General features: G+C 48.1%; 1 protein-coding gene across 2 annotated transcripts in view; it reads left to right on the top strand.

Annotated features, from left to right (window-relative positions):
- Nucleotides 1–12,153, top strand: part of CACNA1B (calcium voltage-gated channel subunit alpha1 B) — a 295,914-nt gene that overhangs the window by 233,640 nt on the left and 50,121 nt on the right. For both annotated transcript variants that reach the window (XM_053996161.1, XM_053996160.1), the window contains exons 26-32: nt 3,366–3,462; nt 6,135–6,295; nt 7,338–7,475; nt 8,301–8,502; nt 10,089–10,253; nt 11,218–11,328; nt 11,495–11,587. In XM_053996161.1, coding sequence (XP_053852136.1) covers nt 3,366–3,462; nt 6,135–6,295; nt 7,338–7,475; nt 8,301–8,502; nt 10,089–10,253; nt 11,218–11,328; nt 11,495–11,587 — 967 coding nt within the window. The remainder of the gene's footprint in view (nt 1–3,365; nt 3,463–6,134; nt 6,296–7,337; nt 7,476–8,300; nt 8,503–10,088; nt 10,254–11,217; nt 11,329–11,494; nt 11,588–12,153) is intronic.

The raw sequence follows: 12,153 nt of genomic DNA, 5'->3' as shown, positions 1-12,153 counted from the left end.
ACTCCTTTATTTATTAAAGGGAGAAAAGGCTCTGTAAAGCTGTTTTAAAATATTTTTTAATGTTTTAAATAAACAGGGAGCAAACTGACACAGAAAACAACAACAAAACAGCATGGGCCTATGCACCCAAAATTGATCTAATGCAATTTTTTTTTGTGGTATTCTCTTTTTTTTTTTTTTTTTTCCCTGTCTGCCTTTATCCTCTACTTCCCTTTAGCTCTTACTCAAGATTCAGCTCTCCTGAATGCTGCAGTTGTTATTCTGCAGTCAATTAAAACCTTGTTTTTCCATGGCAATTTATTTTTGTTGTGAGGAATATTCAGGTCAGATGTGTGCTTGGATACACCTTTTGACTGAGTCCCAGCTCCATCTGGACCTTTTATTTTCTGGGACATCTGGCTTTGTATGGAAGCAGGGAAAAAACCCCAGTATTGGCAGAGAGGGTTTTTAAAAACACCCAAACCCAACCCTGAGGGTTTTATTTGACAGAAGAGTTGCAGAGGATCCTTTTAATTAAAATGCAGTTTACATCACTCTGGGTCAGAGCACCAAGAAAAGCTTTTCCTATAGCAGGGACCTTACTGTGACAAGAAATGGGATTTTTTTTTTTTTCCTCAGGATTCTCTATATGGCTCAGAGCATAAATCCCATTAAGATTTAATTGACTCACGCTCTTTATTTGCTTAAGTGCCTGAATGGAAAAAAAAATCAGTCAGCCCTTCTTAGTGTCCTCTGCTGAGGCAGAAGGAATTCCGTGTGACTGGAGCTGTCTGCCCTCCACCTCTGAGCTCACTCATCCGCGCCTCTCCCATTCCAGGGAAAAGCAGGAGCCAGGATTTGCTCTGCCCCACTTCTCTTTAACCTTCCTGGAAATATTAAATCCACAGAAATTCTTGCTTCAGGCGTGGAGCCCACCCTGGGAGAGCAGAGCAGGGAAATGTCTCTGTTCTCATGGCACGAGGCCTCGTTAGTGCAGTTGTTAATTGGCACAAGAGCAGCGTGGTACATTGGGGTCTCCTGGAGTCAGGAGAAAGCACCAGGAGGGAATATTCCGGGGTTCTGGGTGAGCCCAGGAGAGCAGAGCTGAGCTTTGCTGGGGGTGCTGATGTGCAGAAGCGTGGCTGGGATGGAGCAGAGCTCTGGGCTCGGTGTCCCCGTGTCCCACCCCTTCCCTGTCCTGCTGCCCAAGATGCCACATGGCCCTAAAGGGTGTCCCCTTGACCCCTCCCTCAGCCCTGCCCTCCCCAGCTCCCACCTTCCCTGGCTTGCCCCAGGAGCAGTGCAGGATTGGCTTGGCCTGGCAGGGGGGAGAGGAGCAGGGAGCAGAGGGGGCAGCCCAGGGGATGGGGATGGGGTGGCCCCAGCCCTGGGGACAGGTGGCATCTGCTGTGGCATCTCCTTGGCCATGACCCATTTCCCCTTTTTCTTCCCTGCTGCCATTCCCATCCTCCTGGAGAGGCTGAACAAACTGTTCTGCAGCCAGGGCACTGCTGAGAGTCACACCGGGGAGCTGCAGGTCAGCTGGTGGCCCTGGTGACACCGAGGTGACCATGGCAGGGACAGTGAGCTGAAAGCAAATCTGCAAAGCCAAGCCTAGGCCAGACCTTCAGCTCTGCTAAAACCTGACAAGAAAGGCAGAAAAAAACTCTGCTGGCAGTGCCTGTTTCATCTAGAGCAGATCAAAGATCTCTAATGAGAATCAAATATTATTTTTTTAAATATTTAATAGTTGTTTTGTGGGTTTAAATTGGTCCTGTTGCTCTGGGAATAAATCCAGAGCCATGTCAATGATCAGGGTCCAGCAGGGATGGATTAAAATGGCCCTGAAACAGCCCTGAAGGATAAGAGAGGGAGACGATAGGGACCTGTCCATCCTGTTCCCCCTCTCCTCTACTCCTACCAAATCTTGTGGAAAGGAAATTTCTCCTCAAGTTACACATCCCTGGGATACAAACCACAGTCCTCCAAAAATTCCCGTCTCCCTCTTACTGCATTTCCAGACAACTGCAATGCCTGGTAACGGGACAAAGGGACTGAGCTGAGGCAGGGGTGTGGGTTTGGGTTGGAGGTTCTGGTCCAGCGTTGCTATTGAGTAGTATGGGCTTAGGAGTGAGTTCTTTGTCCTTTGGAAGTGGATGGATTCCAAAAAGACTTTTCCAGGCTCAGCCAGCCACAAAACTGGGTGGTTTCCTCCACTCTTGGTGCTCCTCCCTCAGCACAGGGTGTAGGGCAGGGTGGGGGAAGCTTTGCAGTCCTTCCCAAACCTCTGTGGGTCTCTCAGGCCTCTCGTACTTCCATTATTTCCCTCTTGGAGAAGAGGAATGTTCAGCAGCCTGGAGAGCACAGAATAGGTGTGTCAGCATCTGTCCCACACGTTCTTCATTCCCACCTGTGTTCCCTCAGCGCAGTCCCAGACCCAAATCTCCAGCCATGAATAAAACTCTGTTCCAGATTTCCATCCCATTTTCCACTCCATATGAAACGAAGGGAATGTCGTTGTTTTGCCGTGGGGTCGGAAGAAGATGTACCTGTTGTCTTCTTGTGTTTCTTTATTTTGGAAGTGCACGAGGAAAGGAACTCTGTCCTTCCCCTAAAACCCCTCTTGATGTTAACAAGAGGAATGTTCTTGACCTTGCACTCGGTTTTAACAAAACCTAAACCCCAAATGTGACTGACAGCACCTGCATGCCTGAGTGGGGAGTTGCCCCAGCACTGTTCCAGGCATGTAATATATTGCCATATTACATGTTCCTGCATGGGATTGGTGGCATGTCCTCCATGGGAGACTCAGGGATGAGGGAACAGGCTCTGACCCCCAGGAGAGCTCTGTCCCTCACCAGGAAAGCTCCCAAACCCTCTTGGCACAATGTTCTTGCCAGAGAAGTGCACGGAGAAACACCCCCTGCCTCATCCAGAAACAGCCCCTGTCTCATGCAGCTGGGAGGGAAGAGCCTTGTGTGGCTCTGTCCCTTCTCCTGCTGGGAATGGGATGGAGGAGCTGAGCCTCCTGTCCCGGTGCTGCTGCCCCAGCTGGTAGCATTGTCCAGGTGTGGAGTCGGGGCAGGAAGGGCCCCAGGTCCTGGTAAGTGGCTGAGAGGTGACAAAGCCTGGCCAGTGTGGCTGAGCCCTGCCAGGACCCTGTCCTGCCCCAGCCTTCTCCTCTGTGCTGCTGGAGACATCCCAGGTGAGGTTGGGTCATCCTGCCTGCAGCCCTGGTGAGGATGGACACAAAACCTGTCAAAACATCCCCAAACCCAACCAGTTCCACCACCAAAGCCACCCTGGATACCCACAAATATCCCAGTGAGTGGCCTGGGGAGCAAACGTTTCCCTCTGTTGTTCTTGTGCCTTTTTCTCCCTTGCAGAGGAACCAAAGGCAAGGACATCAACACCATCAAGTCCCTGCGAGTCCTGCGTGTGCTCAGGCCTCTGAAGACCATTAAACGTCTGCCAAAACTAAAGGTTAGAAAATAACCCCAATTTTTCCTTCTCTGGAGGTTTCTGGCTGATCTGAGTGGAAGCTGGTGGACTCCACTTAATCCAAGTTGTTTCTGTTGCTTTTATTTCATTGCAATGAAACTCTTTGCCAGATGAGCACAAAAAGCTGGGCAGATATTGAGCAAATGTCAAACACCTGGCTGCTTTTGCAAACATCATGGATAATGTTGGGGATTCTTGTCCTGAAAGAAAATTTTAAAAATAAATATATTTTTTTTTATATATACCTGAAAGTAAAACCTCTATAAATAGAAAAAAACCCACAAATAAATTAAATTGCAGTTCATAAGTGGGATGGTCTTCGATGTGATAAAGGAGAAAATGGGGTTGGAAGGGTTTGGCTTTCCCTAGAGAATTTAACATGAATATTGCAAGGTTTTCCACAGGCTGTCCAAAGATATTTGGCATTGCTATGGGAGAAGCTTTAATTTATTCATCTTTCTATTAAAGAATACATAGTTCAGGGGTTTATCCCTAGAGCACGGATCTAAAAACTAAAGTAAATTTAATTGCCTGTGATTACTTATCCAGCACCAACAGTATGAGGTACAGCCAGGCCCTGCAAAGAGAGAATGGAAGGAGTTAACAAAACTCAATAATTTCTGAGGTTTAGGGACTCTTCAATGCCTTTTGTGGGCTGTTTTCTGTGAGAGCTGGGGAAAAAGCAATGAATGTTTTGGAAGGGTGAAAATGTGTTTGACAATTCCTGTTTTCACATCAAAATAAGGGTCAGCTGTTCTGTAGATTTGCTTTTGTCTGAGCCCACTATTCATGCTTAAATAATTTTAGTTTTATGCTCACTAAATTTATCAAAAAAGGAACATTAATGTTGAATCATGTAGAAATTTTATGTAGGATTTCTGGGCTCATCAGAGGGATTTCCATCAGTATTTCTGTCCTGATCAGAGATTTCCATCAGCATTTCTGGGCCGATCAGAGGGATTTCCATCAGGATTTTGGGGTTGATCAGGGGAATTTCTATCAGGATTCCTGTGTTGCTGTCTTGGTTTGAAGAAGCAGGTATCTGCTAAGGAAGGCAGGAGCCTCTCTTGAAATGGAAAATGTAAACCCCCTCCCTCTAAATTATTATAATTTTGAAAGTAAGGGGCTCTCAGGTAAAGATATAGGAATAACAGTCCTTTAACAGGAAAATTAAAATTAAAATGCAGTAATAAAAAATACCCCACTGCCAGAGTGAGAGCAGGCCCTGGCAGGCTGTGGGTCAGGGTGTGGCAGCAGTGCCATTCCATGGGGGCTCAGCCCTCCTGCAGTGCCAGCTGTGCTTCTGCTGGAGCAGGATCCTGGACAAGGCTGGAGTTTTCCTCTGGAGCTCCAGGGCTGCTGGAGATGGGCCTGGGCTCCCTCTGGGAATGCAGTGGGGCAGAAAGCTGCTCCTCTGGGAATGCAGTGGGGCAGAAAGCTGCTCCTCTGGGAATGAAGGGGGCAAAGGCTGCTGTGGTGTTCCAATCCTCAGATTTTATCCAGGTAGGAATGCTTGGCTCCTGCCCTGGGCGGAGCCTCTCCCCATGGGATGATGGAATTTTCTCAGCCATGCAGAGACACTCACTGGCCCATGAATAGAAGATTCCTCCCCTCCTCTCCTGCCTGGAGGGAGGATGAGTCCTGGAAGAGATAAAGAAAACTGCCCCACCTGGTTTTAAGGGCTGACCCATTAGCAGAAGATAACAATAGAATACACACCTCCAGCCACTCTCACATTTGCAGCCTAAGGCAGTTGCACCCGGAGTAATTCTGTGAATGATTCACTTCCATTCGGAGGAACGGGAGCAGGATTGTACAAACCCTGTGCTTGGGCAGGGACTGCTCAATTTCTGATTTTATGACAAATTTCTGACTAAAATGAAACTGCAAATTACTTGTAATGAATCAGGGTCTCATACCCACGTAGGAAATGGATTTGAGGAGTTCTTTGCAGGGAGTTTGGGAGTGCACATGCTGACTACATTAGTCACACCTCATTTTGACAGACAGTTCTTTAGAAAAATATTTATTCAAAGCATTTGGTTGTTTTGTTTCTGGTATTTTTCCTTATTATTCCAACAGTTTTTATGCAGACACTGGAATTAAAATCAAAAGAAGTGCAATTTTCATTTAATAATGAAATGTTTGCTCAGGACTAATATTGTCTTGACAAGCTGTGATTGTCTTTATAAATGTTATGAGCAGCATCAGAAAATTCAGTGGTACAGCTGAAGTTGTAGATAAAGCAGGAGATGAAGGAAGCTGGAGTTGTTTCTCACAGCTTTGGGAAGTGTTTGGGAAGCGAAAATCCATTGAAGCATCCATGAGTGGTGGGATGGGTAATGAGTCCCAAATGAGAGAGATGTAGGTGGGATATTGGGAAGGAATTGTTCCCTGTGAGGGTGGGCAGGCCCTGGCACAGGGTGCCCGGAGCAGCTGTGGCTGCCCCTGAATCCCTGGAAGTGTCCAAGGCCAGGCTGGATGGGATTTGGAGCAGCCTGGAACAGTGGAAGGTGGGAATGAGATGATCTTCAAGGTCCCTTCCAGCCCAAACGCTTCTGTAATTCCCTGAGTGTGGTTAAATGGTGGTGCCAAGATTTTGGATGGACTTTTCCTTTCTTCCCACCCCTTGACCTTGTCCCCTGCACCCCCAGGCCGTCTTTGACTGCGTGGTGAACTCCCTGAAGAACGTCCTCAACATCCTCATTGTTTACATGCTCTTCATGTTCATCTTTGCCGTCATTGCCGTGCAGCTCTTCAAGGGCCGCTTCTTCTACTGCACAGACGAGTCCAAGGAGCTGGAGAAGGACTGCAGGTACAGCTGGGAGCAGGGAATGTGGCAGGGAGCAGCTTCCTCCAGCTCCCAGGCTGGCCCAAAGGCAGGGATTTGCTGAATGGGAAGAGTCTCCTGTAAATAAGAGCAATAATTCAGCTCAGGTACCATGGAGGTGAATTTTCCCTTCTTTTTCTTTAACAGCTGTGTCATTCCTGGCTCTGATCTTCAGCACACAGGGGAGGCAGCTTCTTTCCTGGGAAAGCTGAGTGTGATGTTTGAGAAGGGATTGTGATAGTGTGACTCCTCTTTCCACCTGTTGCCTCCATTCTTAGAGCTCTTATGAATTAGAAAAACACACTGAATAAATAATTAGAAGCGTGGGATGTTAAAGAGCGACTAATTAGCGAGGAGAGGGACAGGATGTGAATATCTTAAAAGCCCTGTCATGCTTTGTTCTTCCCAGCAGGCTGGCAAGGTGTGTTGTGCATCTCATTAGCTTTTTCCTTGGCACCCAAAGCACCTCCTCAGCACTGCCCTGCTCTGCCCATCCCTCTCCTGCTGCCTGGCACCTGCAGGGCTCGTCCCTGGTGGGGTCCTAGAGACTGTCACTGCAGTTCTTCCTTGGAAAAATGCAGCTAAATTAGGAAAAGGAATGTGAAATTGCAGAGTAGGGTAGGTTGGAGAGGATTCTCCACATGACAGGCCCCTCAAAGTGGGACACATTTAGGAATTAGAGCCAACCCTGCAGTTGGAGGCAGAGATGCTTCCCCATCAAGCAGAAGTTTTCTATGGGGTCAGACAATTGTGGGGCAGGCATGGTGTTAATGGCTGGCTTTGCCTAATGAATGAATGAATCCCCTGATTAAAATCTTTCATTTTCAGACCTCAGGTCCGGTTCCCATGGCTAGAACTGGCTCAAAAATTGGCCTTTACTTCTGTCATGGACTTTGAGGGAGTCCCTTTGTCTTTAACCCACAGCACAGTTCAGACTGTGCTGCTGGGGCTTTCCGATACTCCTGAGTGCTAAGAAATGCCTGATCCACTTTAGTTCTCTCATTGGCTCCAAATCTCTTTTTCCTAGGGGTCAGTACCTCGATTATGAAAAAAATGAGGTGGAGGCACAGCCCAGGGAATGGAAAAAATACGAGTTCCACTACGACAACGTGCTCTGGGCTCTGCTCACGCTCTTCACCGTGTCCACAGGGGAAGGGTGGCCAACGTGAGTAAATGGCACTGGCAGGGGCTGATGGTGCAGGTAAAGCAGGTCCCCAAAGCTCTGAGGGACAGCAGGTGACCTGGGAAATGAAAAAAGTCTTTCATCAGCTAAGTTTTGTGTGATTATTGGGCGAATCAGCAGGCAGAGCTCTGTGTTTTCCTTGGTGTTCTCCCAAGCTTGCACAAGGATGCTCAGAAAGTTTTCAGTTCTTGCTTCAGGCTTTTGGACTCACACACCTTTCTCAGGGTTAAAACTCACAATGGAAATGGTAAAAAACACAGGGGGAAATGTGTTGTGAGCTCTGCTGAAAGTCTGCTGGGCATGACAGGCCCCAAATGACATTTCCTGTTCAGCACATGACTTTATTTTGGCACATGTGGAGTGCAGTGTGTGGCCAGGGCTTCTCCGCCTCCACGTTCAAGTCCTTCATGAAATAAAGACTAAAACAGCATCAGCCTCCCTCTTCCAGTCCCTCACTGTGTTCCCCTTCTTGGATGTCATCAACACCTCTCTTTTCCCACTCCTACTCCATCCCTGTTGACCAGAGAAGAGAAGCCAGATCCAGCTGGATCCTCTCCCCTTTGGGGGGTCAGGGTGGATCAGTGGATCTGGGCACAGCAAATCTTCACCATTCCGCAGAATGGTGACAACAAAGGGTTTCCCTAAAAATATCCTCAAGGAAAACTTCTTCCCAGCCTCATGGACGGGAGCAAGCTTTTCCTGAGCATATGTGGAAAACCCTGCACATGAGGGAGTGATTCTCAGGGGGTCCTTGGTGCTTCCAAGGGATTGTGTTGACCTTTCCTCTCTCTTTGCATTTGCTTGCAGCGTGCTGAAGCACTCGGTGGATGCCACCTACGAGGAACAGGGGCCCAGCCCTGGCTACCGGATGGAAATGTCCATCTTTTACGTGGTGTATTTTGTTGTCTTCCCTTTTTTCTTTGTCAACATCTTTGTGGCGTTAATCATCATCACCTTCCAGGAGCAAGGAGATAAAGTGATGTCAGAGTGCAGCCTCGAGAAAAACGAGGTACCCACCTCTTCTGACTCCAGAGTTGGTATTCCAGGGGCTCAGAGCTCCTGGATACTGGTGGAAGGCCACTCCCTGTTCCCCCTGTGCTGGGGGGACTGGAGAGCAGTGGTTTGGAGGGTGTGTAGTGTAGAGACCAAAGAAATGAGTGGCTGTTTAAGCTTTTGCATAAAAAAAACCCAGGGAGAGCCCCCAAGCGCTTCCTGTTGGGAACCGCTGCCACACATCCCCCTGGACCACACCAAAGTGAAGATGGTGAGGCCCTGGCACAGGCTGCCCAGAGAAGCTGCCCATCCCTGGCAGTGCCCAGGGCCAGGTTGGACACTGGGACAGTGGGAGGTGTCCCTGCCATGGCAGAGGTGGCACTGGATGGGCTTTAAGGTCCTCTCCAGCCCAAACCATTCCATGATTTTATGTTTGCTCGAGTGTGGAGGAGTAGAAGGAGGCAAACCTTGAGGCCAGACCTCAGAAACCAAACTGAGGTTCAACTGCTGTGGCTGCCCAGAGGAGAACTCCTCTCTCCAGGCTGGTTTTGTGCCTGGCTGGGAGTTTTCCTCCTGGCAGCAGCCAAAAGGAGATGCCTTGACAAGAGTGTAAGACCAGGGCAGAAGAAGCTGTGAGGCTTTTCTTTAAAGCCTCCCAAAATACCATTGTTTTCCACTCAGGGACCTCCTGAGCTGGTTTTTCTTTAGTTACTGGCATCTGTATCTTCCTGCCATGGGTGTATCAGTTTCCTTCTCAATCCATGCAGATTTTTAGCATCTGCAGCATCCTTCCTCCAGGGTCCCACAGCCTCAATGACCTCTTTTGGGAAGAACCATCTCTTTTCATATATTTTGAAACTGGAACCTGATTTTTGATGAAAAGAGATGAATTTTTAAAGTGATATTTAATTAGTTCCTTGTTTGTCTAAATGAACAAAAAGTCCAAAATAAAGCAGAATATTTAGAGAGCTTTACCCATATTATTTTCCAACTGAGCAGAAAGTGATATCAGACTTGCAATTCTTATGTCAATTCAAGATGAGAAAATGCTCCAGAATCAAAACCTTTTGTAGAAAGCATCATAGTTTATCATAGTTTTATATTCATAATAAAGTGAACAGAAATAGCCAGTGAAGGGGATCTTTGAGAGTTTCCCCATGTGCTTTTGGTGGATAATTTATTGGTAAATTCAGTTCTTATTTTATGAAACATTCTGAGCTGTTTGGGTGTTGCTGTGTGTGAGACCACACCTGAGTTCCACAATACTTTTTATAAACCACAAATAACATCTTTACCAATCCCCTGGTTCCTACAATCGCCCATCAGGAGGAATTGGAAATGTTTTTAGAAGTGGGAAGGGGTCAGGACGTAGGAGGAGCTGGGCTCTAGTGGAATGTGGTAGGACTGCAAGTGGCATAGGAATGTTATAGGGTAAATATTCCAGGAAAATGATCAGGATTTGGGGATCCTGTGCTGCATTTTACAGGAACAGCCAGTACTCACTTGGTGTAAATGCTCTGCTCACTCTCCCAACCGCATCTTGATGGATAAAGACTTCCAGCCCTTTTTGTGGCATCTTTTCATCCCCTTTTTGTTTTGTAGAGGGCCTGCATAGACTTTGCCATAAGTGCCAAGCCCCTGACCCGCTACATGCCTCAGAACAAGCAATCCTTCCAGTACAAGATGTGGAAATTCGTGGTGTCCCCTCCCTTTGAGTATTTTATCATGGTCATGATTGCTCTCAACACCATCGTCCTCATGATGAAGGTGAGTGAGATCTCCCTGGATCTTGGAATTTTGGGCTGTTGGCTGGAGAGACTCTCACCCTGAGAGCTGGGGGGGCTCAGCAGAGCAGCCACCACTCCCATGTGCCTGGTGGGATTCCTTTGGCCCCCGAGGGAGGTGGATTAGCTGGGATGAGATCCCACCAGTGGGGTTCCCTGCAGAGTGGTGGTTGGGCTCAGCCCCTTTGGTGTGTGAACATGGGATGGGAACTGGGATCTGCAGGTCCTGATCTCCAGCCCAGCCTGAGCTTTCTCCTGCAGAGCAGGGTCTTGAGGCTGCTCAAAGTCCAGTCAGGCCATGGAAATTCAAACTGAAACAGAGCAGGTCTAAATGGGATATTGGGAAGGAATTCTGCCCTGTGAGGGTGGGCAGGCCCTGGCACAGGGTGCCCAGAGCAGCAGGGGCTGCCCCTGGATCCCTGGCAGTGCCCAAGGCCAGGCTGGACAGGGCTGGGAGCAGCCTGGGACAGTGGGAGGTGTCCCTGCCTGTGACAGAGGGTGATGTTTAAGGTCCCTTCCAACCCAAACCATTCTATGATTCTGTGAAATTACTCAATTTTGGAACAGCATCGGGCTGTGATCCAGAGTGGGGGAAGAGACACAGGTGGATGATGTCCCCTCCTATCTCTTGCCTATTTTAGAGTATCTTTGCAGTCAAGGGGTCCCCATATTCTTAGTGGAAGAAACAGTTCTGCACTTGTCCTCTGGGTTTGAAAATGCCCTTCCTCCTTCCTGGTCCATGCTGTGCTTACAGGGAGGTGTCCCTCAGCAACACTCTCCACTGCTGGGGATATTCCAGCTGCCCCCTCAGTATAGGATGGAGCAAGAGAGACAGGAATAATTGTGTTGTAACCCCAAATACCACTTAAAGTGAGCACAGAATCCCGACAAAAATGAGCAGGAATCAGTGATCTTCCAATAACAGCCTTTCTTCCATCCCCCTTTAGTTCTATGATGCTCCAGAAGCATATGAAGAAATGCTGAAATGCCTGAATATTGTGTTTACATCCATGTTTTCCATGGAATGTGTGCTGAAGATCATTGCCTTTGGTGTGCTGGTAGGTGCCTTCCTCGTTCCCTTCCACCTCTTTCCTCTCTCGACGAAATGCTCGCGTTTCGTGACGTGAGTTTAAAACCAAGCAAACAAAAAACTCCCTGACCTGTGCTGGCAACAAGAAAATAACCCCTGGATCCCTCTATTCCCCTTGTGTTCTCATTTGGCAGAATTATTTCCGAGATGCCTGGAATGTCTTTGATTTTGTAACAGTGTTGGGAAGTATTACTGATATTTTAGTAACAGAGATTGCGGTAAGTACAGTTTGCTCAATTTATTTCATTTATAAACAAAGCTGTGCCCTGTCAAGACACTGAACCTTCTCCCTACCAGCCTTATTCCCTGGAGCTGCCTCTGGGAGTCATGATGGCCTTGGCTGACCCTGTTCCATGAGCTCTGCTTTTCCATGGAGCTGAGCACAGCTGTCTGCCCCAAAGAGGGAAAGCTCTGATGAGAAGCACAGTGCTCGTGACTCTGCCAGGAAGCAGCTCCCTCTCTCGTGCAACAAACAACTCTATCCCCAGGCCTTTTCTGCCTGTTCATGGAAAAATCCTGCTGAATTTAGAGAGGGAAAAGACCAAAGGGATTCTGCTGTGTTAATGTTTTAACGTAATGGGAGGTTTTTTGCAGGGCATGTGTCTGGCCCTTGGGGTTCCTGCCCAGTCTGGGTCACAGGGCAGGGTGAGGGTGAAGGGAAGTGACAGGGACACAGGGAAGGGAAGAGGTGAAGAGTCTGGACTGGGGGAATGCTCCTGTCACAAAAGCTCTGGGGGGCAATGAATAAACAAACAGCTTTCCCGTAGGATTTCTGGCCAGCCCTACAAGGGCT

The sequence above is a fragment of the Vidua macroura genome, chromosome 21, assembly GCF_024509145.1.
Source record: "Vidua macroura isolate BioBank_ID:100142 chromosome 21, ASM2450914v1, whole genome shotgun sequence".
NCBI classification, from domain to species: domain Eukaryota; kingdom Metazoa; phylum Chordata; class Aves; order Passeriformes; family Viduidae; genus Vidua; species Vidua macroura.
This window is presented reverse-complemented; position numbering and strand designations above follow the sequence as displayed.